The sequence below is a fragment of the Sciurus vulgaris genome (assembly GCF_902686455.1).
Source record: "Sciurus vulgaris genome assembly, chromosome: X".
NCBI lineage: Eukaryota > Metazoa > Chordata > Mammalia > Rodentia > Sciuridae > Sciurus > Sciurus vulgaris.
The window spans coordinates 92,358,078-92,382,800 of record NC_136471.1 but is presented as its reverse complement, the minus strand read 5'-3'; the positions used below and the strand labels follow the sequence as shown (position 1 = coordinate 92,382,800).

Below are 24,723 nucleotides of genomic sequence, written 5' to 3'. Positions count from 1 at the left end.
TGTATGCTATTTTGAAATAGCAGAAACAAGCTATCATTATTCAAAAGTGATAAAACTGTGTATGCTGCAGTGCAAAGTATCCAGGAATATATTTAGAATAAACATGTTTAGCAAGGTTGCTGGATAGAAAAATCAATACATAATTTACCTATTCCTACCACCTCGATCATATGATAAAACTTCACAACCAATACAACTTTCAATAGTGTTCTATTTCCAGTAGAAATTTAACAAAACACATTAATGACTTCTATGGAGCAAACTGTAAAACTTTATTTGAGAGAATTTGAACTCAAAATCTGACATAAGTACAGACTGCATACTTTCGGCTGGTCTTCATTTAAACATCTTGCCACTCTTGATCTATAATAGAAACATAACGGTTGTATTTGTAAGGAGACTTTTATTTATATGAAATTAAATGCATGCTAAGGAAACGACAGTTTCAGTTTTGTAAAATGATTCCACACTGAACCCAAAGACTCACAATTTGGCTCACATTCAGGTAGAACTCTGTTGTGATTTCAAGAATTGATTTCCAGGCATAAAAATTATAATAATTGGATTTTAAACTTGCCATACTTTCTACTGGCACAAGGAAAGCAAAACGACATTTGAGTTCAGAACTGATTAAATCTAATGAATTTATGAAAGGGTATACTCAAGGACAGAAGAAAAACAAATAGGTATGTATGCACTAAGTTCTAATCAACACACAAAAATCTGAAAAACAAAAGGAATCTATGAAAAGTGCATACTCATAATATCTTGTCTCTAAACAATATTTCAAATATAAGATAGCTAAAACAGTGTCCCATTTGCAACTGCAAAAGACAAGCTTAGTAATGAATTTTGTTGTTGTCTACTATGCAAATGTGCAGAACTCTTTCTTTGGACTGTTTTACCCTTATGTGGTTTGTAAATATAGTAACCATATGTCTTCTGTTTTCATCCACATTCCGGGTGTAAATATGGATAAAACCTCTATATACACTTGAAAATAATCTCTTTTGTATATTATGTTATATGGTCAAACCTGTTTCAGGCCATTGCCCACAATTTTGAGGTCAAAATGTAAAGTAGATATATACCATGTCTCACAATGTGGAGAGAGAGAGAGAGAGGAGAAAGAAAATAGGGTTGAGGGAGAGGGAAAGGAAGGGAAAGAGAAAAAGAAAGGAAGGAATGGAAGGAGACAGGGCAGGAATGGGAACGGCTTAAAAATATCAAAAGTGCTCCCATGGTATTTGTGATGTTTAGATTCAGGTACTACTGGTATATATGAAATAATGCATGCTTTCCTAACATATTAACCATTGATCCATATTTTGCAAATATTAGAACTCAAGAGTGTATGCCCTTCCAATTATACAATCTACTCAATACCTGTTAGTGTCATAGTCTCTAAGGGCTCTTTCCATTTTCTTCACCATGAGGTAAACTCTACTGAATATTCTCTTCATAGCTATCTTTAAAAATGAGCAATCTTTCTAAATTATTAGTTGGAAAATTTTTACTTTTAATAAGATCCAAACCTACTTTAATATATGTGATTTTTCTTCAAATTTATACTGTTGCTTTTATTATTACTTTTATTTCAAATGACCATGTCATAAGTTATCGGTTTTAAGACACATTCACATCAAGGCTATGATCTTCCAAAAAACACAGTTCAGTCCCAGAAGTACTTGGAAAACTACTATTAATGTAAATACCCTAGTGGAATCAATCAGCAATACAGAGTAAAAACACTTAGAAAAATAATGCATGACAATTCCCTCCATAAATATCAAGCGCTTCATTAAATTCAGAAGCTCTTGATAAGTACGTTCAACAGTCTGTAAAACAAAAGTTGACCAGAGACGAAGTACGGCATTATAGTCCTTGAACTTCAAGTTCTAACAATTGACATAGTAAGGCAGAAACAATAATATGTAGCACGTGATATGGTTAAAGGTGATTCTATCATGGTGTCTACAGACATATTAGAAGCACAGCTCATGCACACTGATAATGGGACAGGAAATGCTTAGTGTAGGTATCTTACAACCACCTTGAGCATTACCTACCTACACACACTCTCACTGATTCATCAATCCCAGAAAGCACAAATGAGACTACTTCCATTTCATTTTTCAGTCATCCCAGTCTTCACTTAGTGAATGATTTAAAACATAATTAGTCACTAAAAGATAATTTCAAGTTTGAACCTAAGAACAGGATCTTAGGTCTCCGTACAGAAAATAAACATCGAACATTATTTATGCGTTTGCTTAGTAACGATGAAATCTCAATTCGGACGTTATAATTTTATGATAATAAATACTTTATGATAAACAAATCCTGAAAAACAGTATGTATCTTTATTCCATCTTGCAGAACCAGAAAATGCAATAACTAGCATTAAAGTGACTTTATTATATTTTATTTAAGCTCCCTATTTTTAATAAGAGCAAAGATGGGTTTAGAATTTAAGGCTTCTTCCACATGCCCTCACATTGTGTTCATTTGGCACAAGAATCCACTTCACTGTCTTAACAAACTACAAAATACAAAGGTGTTAATTATTTTGTGAACCAGAAATTATAAAAGAATAAGAAAAGATACCTGTTGGTGAAAGGGCTCACACTCAAAAGTTAGAAAATGCTTTCATAGTGTGTGGTTCAATATGGCTCTGACTCTATTTGTTTCTGTATGTGATAGTATTTTAGTCAAGCAGTCAGGCATTTGGAGTCTGAATTCAAGGTATCTTTGTATGTGAACTCGTTAATACAGCAATAAGGTCAACCCCACATCTATAAAGGGATAATACTGTGGAAAATAAATCCACATAAGTTTGCATCTCAGAGGATAGTATACCTGCTTCTGGCAGTTGAGCGTGCTCTAGGTTGGACGTAAACTCCACCTTGGCAGCAAGATCATCTCCTTCTTTGTCTCCAGTTTTTGGCTGAGCCTGTTCCTGGAGATCATCTTCCAGGTCAGTCCCTGAAAACAGTAAAGTGACATTGACACATGGAGGAAGGAGAAGAATCCTGACTTTCCTTTCTCCAATGGATGCACTGAATAAATATTTATACACATGTCAATACCCTCTGAGAGAAATCCAGAAACAAATGGAGAGAGACCTACCTGCCAGAAAAGAGAATTTCCACATTTACATGACAAGTATAATCTGAGTCACAACTTCTCCACAAATCCCACCCAGGGAACAACCTTATAACCAGCAGGGAATAGCCAACTCCCAGCTTCTCTCTAACAGCAAACGGTTTGGACCACACGCATAGCTCCTCTACTTTTACTGTTCCTGACCTGAGTTGTACCTTCATAGCTCTGGAAGTGCAAGGGGTTTGATAGAGGGGAGTCCCCTGAGATAACTGAAGGAAAAAAGAGATGTTTTAAGACAGGCATAGGAGCACATAACCCTGGCCTAGCACTTCTATCTGGAAGATATTTGTTTCTCTTTCTCTCTCTCCACCTGCCCAGTATTGGGGACTGTACCCAGGGATGCTTTACCACTGAGATACAGCCCACCACCATTTTGGTAGGAAATGGGGTCTTAGTAAGCTGCTCAGAATGGCCTTGAACTTGAGATCCTCCAGCCTCTCTCCAAAGTTAGTGGGACTACAGGTGTGTGCCCTCATGACTGGGACTTGAATCATTCTTCTAAATGTCAATCTAATAAACCACACTAGAATTATATTACTTATATTTTACCATCGTGTACTCTAAACTGGGAGCACAAGCTAGCAAGAAACCTGAAGTCTACACCACGGATAGAATGGAAGTCACACCTAAAATACAATTTTCAAAAGGAGTAGCTGAGTGGAATTTTAGGACCATTACTAATAAAATCATGACATGCTTTCCTTACTGTGATGATCAGCACTTATTTGTCAAAGTCCGACAGCCATATCCAGAATATTTGATAAGTGAATCCTACACTGAACAAAGTACTAGAAAAAACAGCAACAAAATTTGTGGCTAACAGCAACATTATTTTCTTGCAGTGACAATAAAGATGTGGAATGGAAAGTAATTAATAAGCATTGTGGTCAGTTGTTCTTAGAAATCCCTTAACATTGAACTGATAAAATAATTCATTACCTGAATTACATAGATTTTAGCTTGAAAAGACTATTGCAAGTAGTCATTTCTGCTTTGTGAAAATCTTGGAAACCTTTGAATTTTTTAGCCTAACTATATCTAAATGTCTTTTAAGAGACACCTAGAAATCATAGCAGTATAGCTACCTGCGGGCCAGTATCCTAAATTACTCAGCTTTGACCAAATTTACTTTAAAAGAGAAAACTGCCAGTCAGTGGAAACAGTGCCTATCATTCATTGAGCTCTTTCCTGGAGTTTATCCTGCTCCATTAATCTGTGCCTTTTCCTGGGCCTGTACTGAGAGATTTGACTTTGTGGATATTTGTGTATTAAGCAGTTCTAAGCACAAGATTTCACAAAGAAAAGATCATGGGACTAGGTAATGAGGTATGGATCTGTCTCTACCAGCCGATTATTTTGTGGTAAGACACAACAGCTGAGACTCAGTTTTCTCATTTAGAAAAGGAGCTAATATCCCTATGTAACCAGGCCTCATTGTAAGGTCTGGAAGGACCATGACTTAGCACTCTACACATGGGACAATGTGAAAAGGTGTTTACACTTTGAATGCAGTGAGTAAAAACTTACAACTTTGTGACTACAATTAAACATTAGTTCCTTGGCCTTGCTAATGTAGAGCACTGGCAAGGAAGGTTAAGAAAAGCACACAAAGTAATTCTCAAAAAAAGGACAATTCTTGATAGTATGGGAATGCACAAAGCTGCCAACTTTACTCTTCACTTTTCCACCAGCTCTTGGGAAGTGTTTCTGTTTTCTTTCCTACAGTTACTGGCTATGCCATTAAGGATGATGCACATATACACTTTACCCCCACGGACATGTTCTTCCCCTTTCTTTCACCTGGATCTGCAGATTCTCCTTCATCTTCTGTCTCCTGATCAGATAAAATCTCCCAAACTTCACTTGGTGGTCCTTCTTGTTGAGCTGGATCATCATCACACTGCTCATCCTATTGGAGTGTGTGTGTGAGTTACGCAAATTAAAATTTAGTTGTTAATACATATCCTAACTACACATACTATGTAAATATATTTAATCTCATTGAAGTCTGAACTATTTTAACATGATTCTGTACATTTGTCCTTAATACAGTCGTTCTTGTGACAGAGAAGTCTATCCCAGACGAGTCACATACAAATAAAAGGTACATAAAATACCTTTTAGAAGGTATTTTACTCTATGATGGGAAGGATCTATTGTAAGTAAACACAATAAGGAAGTCATCAGGTTTATTTCAGGGGAATGTAATAGCATTCTCCCAGGACACAGTGCAGAGGAATCACCCGGAAACTTCACTGCTTCCTTTATGAGGTTAATTTTCACCCCTTATCATCAAGGACAATCTTTTTCAGTGTAATTTCACTATTCAACATTCTCACAGAAATAAATTCCTGTTAACAGGAAGCAACTATTGAAGCACTCACAATCAAAGGCTCAATCAGGTGAAGAGATTCATCTCTTCTTCCACTGGACTCAGATCTTGATTTTAGTTGATCATTCATTTCATACTGAAAGCAGAATAATGTGATTTGCAAAAGGTTCTTAAGAGAATAGGTATATATCATCATGTTTCTGGCCAAAGGTAAACTTGTAAAGCTTTACATTTTTGTAAACACTTCAAAAGCATGTCCAAGAATAAATGTGTCTTTTTCCCGAGTGTTTGCAAAGCCTGTATGTTGGTCATGCCAGCTGAGAAACTGTCTTAAGTCACGTGGCAAGGGACAGAAGAGATTTCCATTGAGGTACTTTGAGCAACTAGATTCTCTATCATGCAGACACTTAGGAAAACACCACTAGACAACTGCAGCTTGACTGTCTACTGCTTTTGTCACACCTCCTTAACTTGGCCCATCTGCCCCTAAAGCAACTTCCTGCTGGAAAGCACAGCCTCCTTCGTTCCTTCCTGGCACCTTCAAGGGCTGTTTCTGCACAGTATGTGTCAGAGGTAAGAAGTTGCACTACAGAGCAATGGGTGCGCCCCTCCCTGGGCGCTCTGAAGAGCTCAGGGACTGGATCACCTCCCCAGAGAGTCCCCGCTTCCCAGACCCTTCCCTCACCGTGTTGCACACCTTGCCCTGTCCCCACTGAAAACTGGGAAACCTGTCTCGTGGGCTTTGCAGCAACATCCGGGACCCAGATACTTCCAACGTCGCCCTCAACACTAGTCCCATCCTCCAAGACCCACCTTCCTCCCTTGTTAGGGCCATCAACCTGACCATGCCTCATGGCGGCAGGGCAGAGGCGCCTGAGAGAAGCTCGACAACCTCGAAGCCCTTCCAACTGCCAGGCCACGGAGCGAGCCGCTGGACCTGCTGCACACTCCCTGGCACCCGTCACATGCACTCGCACTCGCACTCGCGCTCCTGGGAGGGCTACTCTAAAGACTCACTGAGTGCGTCAATCAGATCAGTGAGCGAAAACGACGACCTGCAAAGGAAGGGAAGACACGACCTCCACCAGCAAAGTGGAAAGAAGAGAGAGGTTGGGGAGCAGGGTGCATGCGCAATAAAGGACGTGCGCATGCGCAACAATGGATACTCGCAGCGAGGGACATGCGCACTGAGTCATCCACCGGAAGGGTTGTCTGGGCCACTGTGGCTTCAGCACAGATCCTGTCCTAAGGATAGAACAGGCTCACACAGTCCTTTGGCTATTCCTTCCCCGATGTTCGTTCTCTTGCATTTGTCTTTGAAAGACCCATTGTGATAGGAATATCTCTTAAGGATCACAATACCTTTTTGTGTACATGCTTTGTTCAGTAATTTCCTTCCCTGCTTCAGTTTTCATCATTTGGATTTTCTGACTCTTACAATGAGTATGCCCCTCCCATATAATAACATTCAAATATTTTTTCTTTACTTTTAGGGGGTACGATTTCGTAATAGGTAAAGAATGTTGGAGGACTCACATAAACAATTTTGTGACTTATTTCACAACTCTGATAGGTAGGACAGTGTGGCATTGGCATAGGAGGAAAGGCGAATGTTTAAACCTAGACCCGTACATTTATGCTAAGTTGAATTTTCTACAAAGGTTCCAAGGTGATTCAACGGGAATGGGTGCTTCGTTCACGTAAAGGTGCTGGAAGAGTTGGTCACTGACATGCTAACAAATGAGTTAGTAAACAAAAGATAGCGAGGCCTCAGACACATGATCCAGCTGGGAGCAGGTCTGTTTTCCTGATGCTCTAGTGCAGTAGTCTTGGTTCTCGGCTTCTTGCCTTTTGTGCTTGCTTACTGTGACATTGCCTTTTTTCCCTCAGGTGGAATTTTGTATGGACTCTAGAAATGGAAATACACCTGGAGAAAAAACCCAGATGATTGGGGTGAGGGTCCTGTAAAGGTCTGTGAGTTAAAGTATTATTCCCCAGGGAGGCATTACTGGCAGCGGGTAGGGCCCGAGGGGAGGAATTTAGGTCATGCAGGACATGCTCCTGAGAGGAACGTGAGATCCCACTACTTTCCTCTTCTTCTATTGTTTCTGTATTGTGAAGTAAGCTGTTTGTTTTGCTACTCACTCCCACTATACGTTCTTGTGAGGCCATCACCAGACACCTAACAATATGCAGCTTTCTGATTTTGGACTAGACTCTCCAGAAATATAACACACTATAAAGTGTTTCACTTCAATTTAGTCACACATATTTTTTTTTTATAGTAACAAGTAGCTGAAGAGTTCAGAAAACAGGTATCAAGAAGTGGAGCAGCTACTGCTGTAACTATATATTTGAATATGTGAAAGAATCAGCTAATAGGAAGAGGATGGAAGAGACTGGAGGAACAGACTAGAGAAAGCAGTCTTCTTACCAATCTTAGAGTTTGTGCTCCATTATTACCTTCTCAGGGATGCTTCTCCTGTCTACTGAGTCTAACATAGTTACTTGAAGACTAGCCCCTAGATTTTTCTGCTGTTGCCACTGTTCACAGTCTGGATGCATTTATTCATTGGTTGCTTGGTCTTCAAAGCTTCCTAGTTCAGAGCTAAATCTCCAGTTGATATGAGAGCAGAAACAACTATGAAGCAAGGACCCACAACCGTTTGTTTGACGCTAATTAACAGGCCACTTGAGATTTCTTGTTCCTTGTGCAGTGCACTTCTGAAGAATCTCTCTTCATCACTACAAGTGCTTTTGCAATGCCTGTTTCCCACAGTAACTCTTGTGGGATTCTGAGTGTGTGTCTTGAAGCCATAAGGAGTACCTTGCCCTGTTCTGCTTCTCTTCTTCATCATGAAGCCATTTTATTGCTGTTTAAAGTAACACGTGTCTGATAAATATGAGGGAGAATGTGCAAGACTTTAGCTGATGAAAATGATGCCTAGTCCTCAAGGAACTTTCAGGACTACTACAAACACGAACACATACATAGACTTGCCTCAGTGACTTCTGAATGATTCACAAGGTTATCCCAGATATGAGAAGTATGTCAGAGGAGTGCAAATCTTTTAATCAGGAGGATATTTTTACCCATTCGAATTTGGGACTCAAGTTTAACCTGCAAGGAGAAACGGCAGACTCCTTGGTCAGAGGGATGAGCACAGTTCAGGAATTTTACTGACTCTGGTTAATGCGGTGTTTTAGGTTAGCACAGGAGCTACATTCCATAAGAGGGAAACCCAGGAAGGAACCCTATCCTGCATAAGGAGAAGCACCGGGTCCCAACCAAGATAAGGAAGACAAATATGTAAGTTAAACCAGCTACAGACATCTGTAAGCAGGTCACATTTCAAAGAGGACCTGGGGGACACATGTCATCCCTACCTCAAGAAACACCAAGGACAATGCTTAATATGTGAGATGTTACAGACCCCTTCCCACATCACTGTGGGCACTCAGTATTCATAACAACCCCTTTCCCTTCTTAGAAGGTAGTAGTGACTGGTGTAGACCTCTGAGAGACTGAATATTTTCATCCAAACAGATAAAGTCTTATTAAGGAAGTCTGGTACTAGGCTGACATTTTGAAGATTTGGGCCTACTTTTTCTTCTATTTGGTGCAGGGTCTCTGGTCTAATTCCTAGATTCTTCATCCATTTTGAGTTGAGAATTGTACAGGGTGAGAGGTAGGGGTGTAATTTCATTTTAGTGCATATGGATTTCCAGTTTTCCCAGCACCATTTGTTGAAGAGGCTATCTTTTCTCCATTGTATGTTTTTGGCACCTTTGTCTAGTTTGAGATAACTGCATTTATGTGGATTTTTCTCCGTGTCCTCTATTCTGTACCATTGATGTAGCTGTATTTTGGTGCCAATACCATGCTCTTTTTGCTACTATTGCTCTGTAGTATCGATTAAGGTCTGATATTGTGATACCTCCTGCTTCGGTCTTCCTGCTAAGGATTGTTTTAGCTATCCTCGGTCTCTTATTCTTCCAAATGAATTACATGATTGCTTTCTCTATTTCTATGAGGTACAACACTGAGATTTGATTTTGTATAATGCTTTTCATAGTTTGCCCGTTTTGACAGTATTGATTCTGCCTATCATCTTCTAAGGTTTTCTTTAATTTCTTTCTTTACTGTTCTGTAGTTTTCATTGTTGAAGTTTTTCACCTCTTTTCTTAGATTGATACCCAACTATTTTGTTTTTTTTATTTTTTGCAGCTATTGTGAATGGGGGAGTATTCCTAATTTTTCATTCAGAGGATTCATCACTTGTGAATAGAAATACATTACATTTACGATTGTTGATTTTATATCCTGCTACTTTGCTGAATTCGTTTATGAGTTCTAGAAGTTTTCTGGTGGAACTTTTAGGATCCTCCAAATGCAGAATAATATTATCAGTGAATAGTGATAGTTTGGCATCTTCTTTTCCTATTCATACCCTATAAATTCTTGGGACCCTCCAATTGCTCTGGCTAGAGTTTCATTAATGATGTTGAATATAAGTAGTGAAAGAGGGCATCCCTGTCTTGTTCCAGTTTTTAGAGGGAATGCTTTCAATTTTTCTCCATTTAGAATGATGTTGCCCATGGGCTTAGCACAGATAGCCTTTACAATGTTGAGGTATGTTCCTACTATCCCTATTTTTTCTAGTGTTTTGAGCATGAAGGGCTGCTGTATTTTATCAAATGCTTTTTCTGCATCTATTGAAATCATTATATGATTCTTAACTTTAAGTCTGTTGATGTGATGATTTACATTTATTGATTTCCAGATGTTGAACCAAACATGCACCCCTGGGATGAACCCCACTTGATTGTGGTGCACTGTCTTTTTAATATATTTTTGTATGCAACTTGCCAGAATCTTATTGGTAATTTTGGCATCTATGTTCACCAGGGATATTGGTCTGAAGTTTTATTTCATTGATGTGTGTTTGTCTGGGTTTGGTATCAGGGTGATACTAGCTCCCTGTTGGGGGATGTGTTATGTTGGCAGCGCCGGGATGGCGCGTGATCACATCGGCAGCGAGGAGGTTAATTGACATAAACACACTCAGGTGATTTTATCGTCCACGCACACAATGTATGCGCATGTGTTCTCGAGCACTCCTAATTGCCTGCTCGGAGCGTCTCACCTAATCTTTGCGTAAGAGGCGTGGCCCTGCTCTCCGCCTCCTGGAGGTGATCTAAGCGTAAGCAGAACGAGACAACACGGAAGCGGCTAGGCACACGCGCGGCAGCAGCCAGAGGGGAAAAACACACGCAAGCAGCTAGTAGAAGTGGCAAGCAGAAAGAAAAGACAGCGGAACGGCAACTAGGAAGAAGAAATGGCTAGCCGATAGAAGCAGTGAGTAGGGGCAGCAGCGGAAGGCAGATCGCAGAACGGAGAACTGAGATGCATCACTAATGCACCTTAGGTAGACGTACCCTTAGTTCACAGGATGCAGGACGCACCAGTAAGAAGTAGCAGAACTTAAGTGAGGCGTAGCAAGTCTCTCTTCCTCTAAGCTCTAAGCAAAGCCTGTCCTTCTCTCAAACTCTCTCTTAAGCAAAGTCTCTTTCTCTCTGATAAGCAAAGTCTCTCTCTCTCTCCTCTCAAAGCAAGTAAACCTCATTTCCTCTATCCTCTATAAACAAACAAGCAAGAAAGCAGTGCACTAAAGAGAAAGATAGAAGTGCCTCAGTTTCCAGTCCACCACCCATAAGACCCGTGCAAGTTGTTGCTGCAAGCGGTGACAAATATCCACGGATTTTGTACTGCAAAGAGCCAGCGACAGTTCCCTCCTTTTCTATTTCCTGGAATACATTGAGGAGTACTGGAATTAGCTCTTCTTTGAAGGTCTTATAAAACTTGGCTGAGAATCCATCTGGTCCTGGACTTTTCTTGCTTGGTAGGCATTTGATGGCTTCTTCTATTTCATTGCTCTTAATTGTTCTGTTTAATTTGTGTACGTCCTTCTAATTCAGTTTGGGTGGACCATTTGTCTCTCGAAACGTGTCAATGTCTCCGAGATTTTCTATTTAGTTGGAGGATAGATTTTCAAAATACCTTCTAGTTATGTTTTGTATTTCAGGAGTGTCTTTGTCACCGTTTGTCATCACAAATGTTAGTAATTTCAGTTTTCTCTCTCCTCTTTCTTAGTGTGGCTAAGGGTTTATCAATTTTGTTTATTTTTTTCAAAGAACTTTCAACTTTTCAACTTTCTGTTTTGTCAATTTTTTGAATTGTTGCTTTTGTTTCAATGTTATTGATTTCACTTCTGATTTTAATCTTTTCTTGTCTTCTACTACTTTTGGTGTTGATCTGCTCTTTTTCTAGGGCTGTGAGCTGTAATGGTAGATCATTTATTTGTTGACTTTTTATTCTTTTGTTGAATGCACTCCAAGCAATGAATTTTCCTCTTAGTACTGCTTTCATAGTTTCCCAGAGATTTTGATATGTAGTATCATTGTTCTAGTTTAACTCTAAGAATTTTTAATCTCCTCCCTGATGTCTTCTGCTACCCATGCATCATTCAATAGGAAGGTGGATCATGTAGAGGAAAATGAAGGGTGGGGAGAGGGTGGAGGAAGGGAAGATAATGGAATGAGACAAACATCATTACCCTATGTATAAGGTTGTACCCCATTTGTGTACAATGAATCAAAAATTAAAAAAAAAAAACAGATAGAATACTTGGTCAAATAAAAACAATGATTGCATCACATGATACAAAAGAAATGTAGTCTCCCGCCTACACTGCTCTCTTACTATTTATTCCAGAGGGTAAATCCCCATGCTGCAGACCAGATCAAACAGAGAAAATATGTGTTACCACAGGCCTTTGGGATCTGAGGGCAAACTGGTTTCTGATTTCTGCACACCATCTCCATCGACTCCCATACTACCTAGCACTTTATCAGTCCACATAAATGGGAGAGGGGGACCTCCTTGCCTTGCCTTTGCTTTGCTCTAAACCAGTACAATGTTATCGCATAAGAAGACCCCCAAAACACAGTACAGACAAAGAAGAATACTGGAGGGCAGACAGAGTATCTGATGACAGTTGTCTTGAAGGGAGCAAGGCCTCCTCAAGACCCATTATAACTCTTGTCAGGTGATGCCAGGCTCTACTGTCCTTTGCCAATTCAGAATTCACTCTCCAAGGCCTGATCCCTGATTCTGAGGTGAAAACCAGCTATGTAGCACTGTGTGCTGCTGGAGAAAATCAGAGATCCTTACGACAGAGCCACTTCAGGTAATAGTCATCCTGGTTTCCTGGGATCTCTTTGTTGAGAGCAGGCTTCTTTGTGACTCTGGTCCCTCCCCCAGTCCCTTCTGAGAGGATCCCAAGATTTCACCTCTCTCCTTGCATCATCTCGCCCACATCTGTGACTGAGCTCTCAGCCAAAGCACATTCCCTATCTCGGCTGAGACCGAAGCAGGCAGGGGAGGGAGAAGGGCCTAAGCGATGGAATGGGACATGCATTTTATTGTCTGGGCCACATTCTTCTGCTCATCAACCCTGGGTCACTCAGCTCTGGCAAAAGCCCAGCTCCAAAGGATGGAAATGCATGACTTGCCATCTCCTTCTCTTTCTGAGGCCAGAGGTAAAGACAAAGTTCCAAATTTGGTTACCAAGTCATCTACTTGACTCAGAAAAAGAACTAATTTTCACAATTAATCTTCACTAATAATTATAAGGAAAAAGAATACTACATTGAATACTAATAGATTTATATTATAAATAACATACTAACACACCATGTCTACACGCCCCTTATCATATTCCCTTTCTAAACTATCATTGTACAGAATTTGATGTTTTTGTGTATTTACTTATACATTTCCTCATATGTATTTTCCCAAATAATGTACAGTATTAGTTTAAGTTCCTTTAAGTATTATTCTGTCAAACTGTGTGTATTTTCTGCTCCATGCTTTTATTACTCATATTATATTGCTGAGACTCGTCTATGGTAATGTTTGCTTTCTCTGCTGTTCAACATGTTATTGTATGAATATATCACATTCATTACTCTTAATGGATATTTAGGCTGCTTCTTGAATTTTCTTATTGCAAATAACACTACTGTGAGACACAAAGGGTGAAAAACAAATGAGGGGAAACTGAGAAACAGGATGTATTGTGGGAGGCCGTCAGAAATGTGTGACCCTCAGAAAAGCATTTGTTATGGGATGCTGCATGTGCACAGTTGAGTGTACATGCATGCACTCAGAAGTGCTCCTGGCCACCTGGAAGGCACAGTGACTGGCACCTCACATGCATGATGAGGACACCAAAAAGGAGGCTGGAAATGAGGCAGATGTTAGAACTTGAAAAGGTAGGCAAGACTACCTTTTAAAAAACATGTCCTACCCTTTTGTCCAAGGCTTAGTTTGAAGTTTGCACTACATTTAGGGCCTTGCACATAGTATTTTGCGTGAAACCTATGATCAATCTGTCTCATCTGAAAGAAGATGAATTCCAGTTACATTTAGATAAACATAACTACATTGCTAAGTCTTTTGTCTCTGTTATTGGGAAGGTGCTTTGGGGTGCAGCAGATGCAAAATGACACATGATGAATACCAGACTGGGAATCAATTGAACACATTCTCCTTCACTTATAGCAGCTTAGAAATGCTAAACTTGTAAGCTCATGACCCACAAATGACAGGGACAGGACACGGGAAGCAAACCTCGGATGAGCAAGCTTTTCTTTATTCTACAGCAAAGTCTGTCAAAGAGGCATGGGACGGCCCATTTTCTGGGTATGGAGATGTCCCCCACGTTACAAAAGGAGCTTGGCTTTTATAGTTTAATTGGAGACTGCAGATGTGCAGTTTGGACAGTCGGGGGCTAGTTGAACAGGTGAAAAGTTTAGCTTAGGAGGGTAGTTGTAAAAAGGTTGAAACTCATTATTATCTGGGGAGATAGCAGTCCAGATCCCGAGGGATGAGTACTCAAATCTAGCCCACTGTTTTAATTTCTCTGGCATCCATTGTTTCCCAGGGTTTCAGTATTTGCTGTGCCTCCATTTAGGACTAATTTCCAATAGGGGAAGGCCAAAGTTCAGGGCCCAGTATTCAGTATTTGCCTCCTTCCTTCAAAATGCTCTGGGGTTATGAAGGGGTAAATGTTTGCTTTTGGTGTAGATGCTGGGGATGAAAGTGCTTTATCCCCTCAGGGCCCATTGTTATTGGAAATGGATGCACTGGGAAAAATGTCCCCCATTTTTCTTGGGGAGCTGTCTTGTGAGAATATTATTTTCCATAATTCTTCAAAACACAAATGGATCCAGATAAATTGGGTTAGAAATTTACCCACTGATCCATGAATGGACCTATAGACGGAGAGTTAGTGGTAGTATGCAGAAAAACCTTAACGTGCACATGAGAATTTGAACACAAATTTGTATTTTTTTGAAGAAAACGTTAGTTGTTTCCTTTCCTGATTTGTGAGGTATGTCAAGTTGATGAGCACCATCAAAGGGAATACGTGGCATTTGTGTCATGAGAGTACCTTCTAGCGCTGGGATTCTGGTCAATCGAGAAAACTCCAGTGATTAAGCAGACAACTGCATACAAACATAATTAAATCTGCAAGCTTTTCTCAATGAGCTGGTGATGAACATTCACAAAATGCCAAAAGTACGGCAGGGGTCATGGAAGAGAACATAGAAGACCAGACCCTTGAAATTATAAAGAAAGTCCTCCTAAAGAGTTTCTTACTCTACCTTACAGGATGAGGCAAAGCTTTTTCACTAGATGCAACTATAGGTTACGGACTATAGAAGCTTATGGTTGTACTCAGGAGAATGGGGGGGGGGGTGAATGGATGGGTGGATGAATGGATGGATGGACGGATGGACAGAAGAAGACAAGATTATGAAGCTTGCTTTTGTCACTCATTGTGTTGTTGAGACTCATCTACGTTGAATACTGTGCTGGTAGGAAAGTCTGACCTACTTGCATAATAAAGGGAAACTTGAACTCTTTTTATGTACACTTTTTGTGGATGAGAACCAGTCCAGTTCTCTGATTTCGATTTCTTTGTTCCCAATGTAGACCAAGATGAAGCAATCCATGTAGTTCAAGGAAAGCAAAAAGAGTGCAGCAGCTTCTGGGTCAGTCCTTCAGTCCTTCCCTTTAATGACAGGAATACCTCCTCTGCTTCGACCTGAGGCAAATTCACCCTTCTCTTAACTCTCCACCAATTGACTCACAACTAGTTTGCCAGCCACCTTGCATCCTCAGCAGGGAAGTGGGTTTGCTTGGAGTGCCAGACCTGCCTAAGAAAGTCAGAGGAGGATCAGGCACAGTGGGTCACCCCTGTAATACTAGTGGCTAGGGAGGTTGAGGCAGGAGGATCATGGGTTCAAAACCAGCCTCAGCAAAAGGGACTCCCAAAGGAACTCAGTGAGACCCTATGTCTAAATAAAAAGCTGGGGATGTGGCTCAGAGAGTAGTGCCTCACTGAGTGACTCAGGATGTGTGTCCCTGAGTTCAAACCCCTGTACTCAATATAAAGAAGTAAATAAATAAATACATACATGCATACATACATAAATAAATAAATTGAGCCAGAGCGGGAGATACTCTCAGTTCTTATCTGTATCCGCAATTATTTACTAAAAGCTTATCTTTTTCCCTGATGCCAATTCAATAATGAAGACACAGTTTTCAGAAAAAGGGAAAGGAATATTTGTTTTTTGATAGTAAAGGAGAAGCACTGTTCTGGAGGCCCTGTCCCAGATGCTATGATTCTGCCTATCAGGGGTAACAGGGTTTGTTAAAGAACTACGTTCCAGGTGTTACCTGTGGGGAGTTGTGCTTCACTTGTAATTTGGAAGATAGCCATTCCTTAGATTTCTGTCTCTGCCCCTGAAGTCTGAATTGCTTGGGTCCTGTGGTGGGTGTATGCTCAAAACAGATGACTGGGCCTAGGATCATAAAAATGGTAATCCTGTTCCCTGCCAAGGTTAGGGAGGGGAGAGGGAGAAGAGGAAAAGAAAACGTGCCCATTTTAAAATAAGCCCCAGAGGCAGAACAGAAGGGTTATAGATCAATCATGAGGTGGACCACCGCCCCAATACTATAACAAAATTAAGGAGGAAGAAAAGAGGTGCCTGAGTCATCCCTCCCCCAACTCCAAGCGGCCCAGTGGGGAGAGACAGCTACTGCTTTGGGAGGGGAGAGAGAATCAAATCCAGGCCTTAGATATTGACAAATTTCTACGGACATATGCTACTCCCAAACTGAACCAGGAGGACATACACAATTTAAACAGATCAATAGCAAGCAATGAAATAGAAGAAGCCATTAAAAACCTACCATCCAAGAAAAGCCCAGGACTAGACAGATTCTCAGCCGAGTTCTACAAGACCTTCAAAGAAGAACTCATTCCAATACTTCTCAAAGTATTCCAGGAAATAGAAAAGGAGGGTACCCTACCAAACTCATTCTATGAAACTAATATACCCTCATACCCAAACCAGGCAAAGACACATCAAGGACAGGAAATTTTAGACCAATACCCTTGATGAATATAGATGCAGAGATCCTTAAGAAAATATTGGCAAACCGTATCCAAAAACATATTAAGAAAATCGTGCACCATGATCAAGTGGGGTTCATCCCTGGAATGCAAGGATGGTTTAATATGCCTAAATCAATAAACATAATCCATCATGTCAATAGACTTAAGGATAAGAATCATATGGTTATTTCCATTGACGCAGAAAAAGGGTTTGACAAAATACAACACCCTTTCATGCTCAAAACACTAGAAAAAATAGGGACAGTAGGAACATACCTGAACATTGTGAAGGCTATTTATGCTAAGCCCATGGCCAACATCATTCTTAATGGAGAAACACTGAAAGCATTCCCTGGAAAAAGAGGAACAAGACAGAGATGTCCTCTTTCATCACTTCTATTCAACATTGTCCTCTAAACTCTAGCCAGAGCAATTAGACAGACCAAAGAAATTAAACGGATATGAATAGGAAAAGAGGAACTTAAGCTGTCACTCTTTCCCGATGACATGATTCTATGTTTGGGGGATCCAAAAACTCCTCCAGAAAATTTCTAGACCTCATCGATGAATTCTGCAAAATAGCAGGCTATAAAATCAACCTGCATAAATCTAAAGCATTTTTTATGCAAGTGATGAAACATCTGAAAGGAAAATGAGGAAAACATCTCCATTTGCAGTAGCCTCAAAAAATAAAAAAATACTTGGGAATTAATCTAACCAAAGAGGAAAAAGATCTCTACAATGAAAACTACAAAACATTAAAGAAAGAAATTGAGGAAGACCTTAGAAGATGGAAAGTTCTCCCATGTTCCTGGATAGGAAGAATTAATATTCTCAAAATGGCCATACTACCAAAAGTGCTACAAAGATTCAATGCAATACCAATTAAAATCCCAATGATGCACCTTACAGAAATAGAGCAAGCAATCATGAAATTCATCTGGAAGAATAAGAAACCCAGAATAGCTAAAGCAATCCTTAGCAGGGAGAATGAAACACGGGGTATGGCAATACCAGAGCTTCAACTATACTACAAAGCAATAGTAACAAAAACTGCATGGTACTGGCACCAATATAGACAAGTAGATCAATGGTACAGAGTAGAGGACATGGACACAAACCCATAAATACAATTTTCTCATACTAGCAAAGGTGCCAAAAAATATGCCTCTTCAACAAATGGTGCTGGGAAAATGGTGCTATGCAACAGAATGAAACTGAACCCCTATCTCTCACCCTGCACAAAACACAACTCACAATGTATCAAGGACCTTGAAATCAGTCCGAGACACTGCATCATATAGAAGAAAAAGTAGGTCCAAATCTTCAACTTGTTGGCTTAGGATCAGACTTCGTTAACAGGACTCCCATAGCACAAGGAATAAAATCAAGAATCAATGACTGGGACAGATTCAAACTAAATAGCTTTCTCTCAGCAAAGGAAACTATCAGCAATGCGAAGAGAGAGCCTATGGAGTGGGAGAAAATCTTTGCCACTCAAACTTCAGATAGAGCACTAATTTCCAGAATCTATAAAGACCTCAAAAAACTCTACACGAAGAATACAAATAACACAATCAACAAATGGGCTAAGGAAATGAACAGACACTTCACAGAAGAAGATGTACAAGCAATCAACAAACATATGAAAAAATGTTCACCATCTTTAGTAATAAGGAGATGCAAATCAAAAGTACCCTATTATTCCATCTCACCCAATTAGAATGGCGATTATCAAGAATACAAGCAACAATAGGTGTTGGAGAGGATGTGGGGAAAAAGGTACACTCATACATTGCTGGTGGGGCTGCAAATTAGTGCAGCCACTCTGGAAAGCAGTGTGGAGATTCCTTAGAAAACTTGGAATGGAACCACCATTTGACCCAGCTATCCCACTCCTCGGCCTATATCCAAAGGACTTAAAGTCAGCATAGTACAGAGATACAGCCACATCAATGTTCATAGCTACTCAATTCTCAATGGCCAGATTGTGAAACCAATGTAGATGTCCTTCAATTGATGAATGGATAAAGAAACTGTGGTATGTATATATATATATATATATATATATATATATATATATATATATATATAATGGAATATTACTCAGCTATAAAGAATAATAAAATTATGGCATTTGCAGGCAAATTGGATGAAATTGGAGAATATCATGCTAAGTGAGATAAGCCAATCTCAAAAAACCAAAGGACGAATGATCTCCCTGATACGTGGATGATGACACATAATGGGGGGTGGGAGAAGGGCAAGAATTGAGGAAGGAGGGAATGTACAGAGGGAAAAGGGGGATTGGAGGGGTAGGCAAGAAGGAAAAATAACAATGAATCAAACACCATTACCCTATGTAAATATATGATTATGCAGATTATGCAAATGGTATGCTGTTACTCCACGTACAAACAGAAACAACTGAAAGGAGCTGTGATAACAGGTTCTAGCAGAAACTTGATGTTTAGGGCATTTTAGTAATCAATTCAGGTTTGGATGCAGAATATTGTGAAATATTATCTCCCAGTACTTTTGAGGAATGGGGCTGCTATAGCATAGTCCTTACTGTGACATGCCACTGATTGTTGGGCTGGTTACTCCCTCCACACTGGCCACTTCCCATAGCGGGGACTAGAATATGTATGCAGCACTTCATGGCAATAGGACTAGGTGGGCTGGGCAAGGGAATGGAAGCAGAAACAGAATGGGGTAAAGGAGATGGGGAAGTAGGCACCAGTGGGGCCTCTGTCACAGCAGACCGGTATCAGGGTGGTTTGTTAGCTGAGTCAAAGTCAGAGGAGGAAGAGGCATTAAGAGGGGGAGAAGAAGTCAAAAGGAGATGTTCGACTTTGCAGGAAGAGCAAAGAAGCACAAGAAAGAGAAGACTTGAAGATAAGGAATCCCGCTCATTCACAGAAGCTGTGTGCCATTATGTGGCCATTTTGGATTGATTACCTAGAGGGTACTGTGGCCAAATATCACTAAGTTTTGATGGCTTTAAGCCGGGGGTCAGGGGAAGGGTTCTAAAGTTGTCTAATCCCAGGGGTGAATCTGCCAGAATGGAGGACCCAGATCCCATGGTGGAGACTGATACAGTCGAGTCTGTGGCCAGGATATCCCGAGGCCAGAGTAGTCGGAGGGAGACAAGAAGGCAGCACAGTGATGGTGTCATCACACGAGCATCAGTCTGTGTGCCAGGCAAGAGCCGAGAGAGTTGAGGACCTGATGTCAGCATTTTCAAGAGGGAACGAGCGCAAAGAGGAGCCTCAAACCTGAGAAAGAATCTCCACCATAAAATCAGGAACCCACCAGGCAGATAAGACTGACTAAGGGGGCCAGCCATAATTATAAAAGTCGTGGCTGGGGGATGCCCAGCTCCTCAGCTGCCTCGGGGACCCTGGACACCCAATGGTCTCTTCTCAGGTCGACAGAGGAGTGTTTGAGTCAGCCTAGGGGAGCCTGCCTAGGGAACTCACCAACCTGATGTCCGGTGATGGATGCAGAGCAGTGTGTCCAGGCAAATGGAAGGTGAGACTGTGTCCAGGGGGCACTGGGGCATCAGATGGGGTTCCACTTGCTTAAGAGACTGTGGAAGAGCCCATCTGAGTCACGGCACCAATGTAAGAACCCAGAAACCATGCCAGACACGGGAACTCACGTAAGAGGGTTTATTAAGCAAACAGAGTGTCTCCCTGCAGGGTAAGAGAGAAAATGAGAGGAAAAGAGAGAGAGTGCATGCAAGAGAGAGTGTGAAAAGCGAGGAGGAGAGAGAAAGTGAGTAGGAGAGAGAAAGCATGAATGTGAGGAGAAGAAGAAGCTAGTAAAATTTAAAACATGATAAAGGTATCAATAGCAGGAGGAATCAAGCAAAAGAAAGTAGTGAGCTCAAATACACACTATATCAAAATACAATGTCTGAACAAAAAATACAAATGAATGAAAGGGAGTGGAGAAAGCTTATGAGAAGTTTTCAACAGGAGTAAAAGTGTAACAGAGTTGTTGTGGTTCATGAAGTGCTTCAACATTCCAAAGAAGTAGAAACGTTATTCAAAGAAATAATAACCCAAAACTTCCCAAACCTACAGGAGACAAATATCCAGGTAGAGAAAGGTCAAAGGTCACCAGTCACATTTAACTCAACCAAGTCTACCCCAAAATATCCTATAATCAGACTACCAAAGGGGAATGATAAAAAGAAGATTCTATAGTTTGCAAGAGATAGGAAACACATTGGAGCATTTCAACATAAAAGAAGACCAGGGAAAAGTGGCATGAGATTTTGATAGTAGTAAAGGAAAAAAAAACCTGTCAATCTAGAATAATATGCTCTGCAGAACTAACCTTGAGAAGTGGAAAGTTAAGGATATTGTGTGCAGGTGCAAATCTATAAGAAAAAATTTCATCATTATGTATAATGTGCCAATAAAAAAGTGGAAAGAAAAATAAATGGAAAGATAAGGACACTCCAAGGAAAACCAAAGCTGAGAGCATATGTCTCCACTAGGTCTGTTCTACAAGAAATATTAAAGTAAATTCTTTATATTAAAAGAAGACATTCATGAGTAAGAAGCCAAGATAGGAATACATAATACTCACTGGAAAACCATGGAGATACAAATAAAACCACATTGAGATTCCACCTCCACACAGTCAGAATGGCTAATATCAAGGAAACAAACACCAATAAATGCAGGGGAAAACAGCACTTATACACTGTTGATGAGAATGTTCAGTAGTACAGCCATTATGGAAAGTTGCTCAAACTCTTTCCATATGGAGATTCCTCAAAAAAAAAAAAAAATAGAGCAATCATATTATTCAGCTATACCACTCCTGGATATATACCTAAAGAAATTAAAGTTAGCATCTGTGGAGACATCTGCATAGCCATGTTTATTGTGTCACAATTCATAATTGCTAGATCATAGATGCACATTGATGGATCAATGCACAAAGAAAATGTTGTATATGTACACACATGGATATTATTCAGCCATAAGTAAAATTAAAATCACATAATTTGCAGGAGAATTATGGAACTGGAGGTCATAATGTTAAACAAAACATGACAGACAAAGAAAGACAAGTTACCAGGTTTTCCCTCATATGTGGAATCTGGGGAGTGGGAGAAGGACATGAAAGTGCAGGGAATCAGGGGCAGAGTGGAGGAAGGGGCAGTGAGGGTAGCTGGAAAGTATATATGATCAAAGTATGTTATTTGCATGAATAAATATGGCACAATGTATCTCATTATTCTGTATAATAAAAATGCAGTAAAAATTCAGAATATTCTAACATTTTAAGCATGGTGCATAAACCATTATTGCCTTTAGTACAAAGAGTAAACATAATAAGTACATTAATATTGTAAGAGGTAGACAAGATGTAAAATAGAAAGATGTAAAATGTACAACCAATCAAAATGCAGTCTGTAAAAACTTAAAAAATAAATAAATAATTTAAAAAACAATAAGCCAAAAAACATTTAAAAATGAAATAAAATTTTTTAAAAACCACATAAATAAAAAGTGTGGAAAGTAATGGAGTGCAAGTGCAGATTTTATTGTTAGTGTAGTCTTTTATTTGTTTCTGTTCTTATCTCTTAAATAATATGAAGGTGCTATGATTTCTAAACAGCTTGTTCTAATCAAAAGATGTTTTTGTAACCCTCATGATAAGCACAAAGCCAAACTCTTTGATGAAGCAAGGACAATAAGCAAAGAATCTAAACACATTGCTGTAGTAAGTCACAGAACCACAAAGGAAGACTGAAAGAGAGAGAGAGAAATTATGGAACTATAACAAAACTAAAAAACCATTTACACAATAGTTGTAATAAGACCTAATCTGTCAATATTTCCTTGGCATGTAAATGGATTAAATTATCTAGTTAAATGCCTTATAGTGACTGAATGGATAAAACCACAAGGCCCAAGTGCATATTGCTTAAAAAGAACTCAGTTCACATCTAAGGATGCAAATACACTGAAACTGAATGAACAGAGTAAGATATTTCATGCAAATAGAATCCAGAAGAGAGCAGAAGTAGCCACAATTATATCACACAAAATACACTTTACTGAAAAGAGGTAAGAAGGGACACAGAAAGGCACTATGCAATGATAAAGAGGTCAAAATTGAAGAAGGAAATACAGAATTCTAGATAAATACAAACCCAATATTGGAGCATCCATCTATATCGAGCAAATATAAATAAAGGGATTGGCTTATCTCACTCAGCATGCTATTCTCCAATTTCATTCATTTGCCTGCAAATGCCATCATTTTATTATTCTTTATGGCTGAGTAATATTCCATTGTATAAATATACCACAGTTTCTTTATCCATTCATCAATGGAAGGGCATTTAGGTTGGTTCCATAATCTGGCTATTGTAAATTGAGCAGCTATGAACATTGATGTGGCTGCATCTTTTTAGTATGCTGATTTTAAGTCCTTTGTGCATAGGCCAAGTACTGTGGAGGGAATGTATAGAGGGAAAATAGGGGTGGGAGGGGTGGGGGGGAAGGGAAAAATAACAGAATGAATCAATCAACATTACCCTATGTAAATGTACGATTACACAAATGGTATGCCTTTACTCCATGTACAAACAGAGAAACAACATGTATCCCATTTGTTTACAATAAAAATAAATTAAAAATAAATAAATAAATAAATAAATAAAGGGAGAAGATAGAAACTAGCACAATATAAGTAATGAACAGGAACACCCACCCCGCTTTCAGAAATGATCTATAGAACATTATGTTATGTGAAATGATCAAGGCCTGGAAAGACAACATAACCATAGATCTCACTCATACATAGAATCTAAAAATGCTTATCTCATACAAATTAGAAATAGAGCAGAGGTCACCAGAGGTGTGGGGGGTGCTGAGAAAATATTGATCAATGGGTACTGAAGTACATTTAGTTCCAAAGAATTCTGGCACATTAGAGCAACTGTAGATAATGATAATATACTCCACATTCCAAAATCCTAGAAGACAAAATTTTAAAAGTTATCAGTGTTAGGAAATAGTAAGCATTTCAGGAGATAGATATGCTTAAGCACATTTAAATATTTCCTAATATATTCAAGATATTATGTGGTACCATATTGATATGTATAATTATTCTTTCATGTATCAGTTAAAAAATAAATTTTGAACTGTTTGTATTGCCTTAGAAAACTAACGATCTATATGTACTAAAATGAGGGAGTCTCATTGGTCACATTACCATGCCCACTACATCTACAGAGATTAGCATTATATCTGGACAGAACGATTATTTGAAGTCTCAGCTATAGGATCATGTCATCTTGCAAGACTGGAACTCTGGGTTGTTGAACGTGGTGCATGCATTGACCAAGAAACTTGGAAATGGAGCACTTTCCTGGCATGTGTCTCTCAGGAGAACACACAGGTATCCTAATAAAGAGGTAGAGGACTGGTACTGTGGTGGAAAAGGGTGAACCCCTCAGTTACACTTGACTTATGTCACACCCACCTGTTCCCCACGCACCCTCCTGGAGACCTTTGTTAACTTGGCCACTTCCTCTGCAAGCCCTTCATATCCACTTTATTTGACCCTGATTCTGCAAATGTAAGTTTAATGCAGCGTTCAAAAATTAGTTTTATTTGTAATTCACATGTGTTAATTATACATACTTATGAATTT

At 39.6% G+C, this 24,723-nt stretch overlaps 1 protein-coding gene across 3 annotated transcripts; it reads right to left on the bottom strand.

Annotated features, from left to right (window-relative positions):
* Positions 1 to 247: 247 nt before the first annotated feature.
* LOC306650748 (uncharacterized protein) lies at positions 248 to 6,627 on the bottom strand. Of its 3 annotated transcripts, none has more exons than XM_079122993.1 (6): positions 6,515 to 6,627; positions 5,550 to 5,633; positions 4,966 to 5,074; positions 3,310 to 3,374; positions 2,860 to 2,985; positions 248 to 363 (listed from the first exon to the last, which is right to left on the bottom strand). In XM_079122993.1, the coding sequence occupies exons 2-5, from the start codon at positions 5,625 to 5,627 to the stop codon at positions 2,884 to 2,886; spliced, it is 354 nt and encodes a 117-aa protein (XP_078979119.1). In that variant the 5' UTR covers positions 5,628 to 5,633; positions 6,515 to 6,627; the 3' UTR covers positions 248 to 363; positions 2,860 to 2,883. The 3 variants fall into 3 exon arrangements, with proteins under 3 accessions (XP_078979119.1, XP_078979118.1, XP_078979120.1); XM_079122992.1 differs by having other exon boundaries at positions 3,321 to 3,374; XM_079122994.1 differs by lacking the exon at positions 3,310 to 3,374.
* Between the last annotated feature and the right edge of the window lie 18,096 nt (positions 6,628 to 24,723).

Excerpts from the sequence above, each read along its gene's own strand:
- LOC306650748 (XM_079122992.1), bottom strand. The coding sequence starts at position 5,627 with ATGAATGATCAACTAAAATCAAGATCTGAGTCCAGTGGAAGAAGAGAT. Across the intron at positions 5,075-5,549 it reads ACCTGATTGAGCCTTTGATT|GATGAGCAGTGTGATGATGA; the intron begins GTGAGTGCTTCA and ends ACACTCCAATAG. Across the intron at positions 364-2,859 it reads CGCTCAACTGCCAGAAGCAG|ATCAAGAGTGGCAAGATGTT; the intron begins GTATACTATCCT and ends TTTCTATTATAG.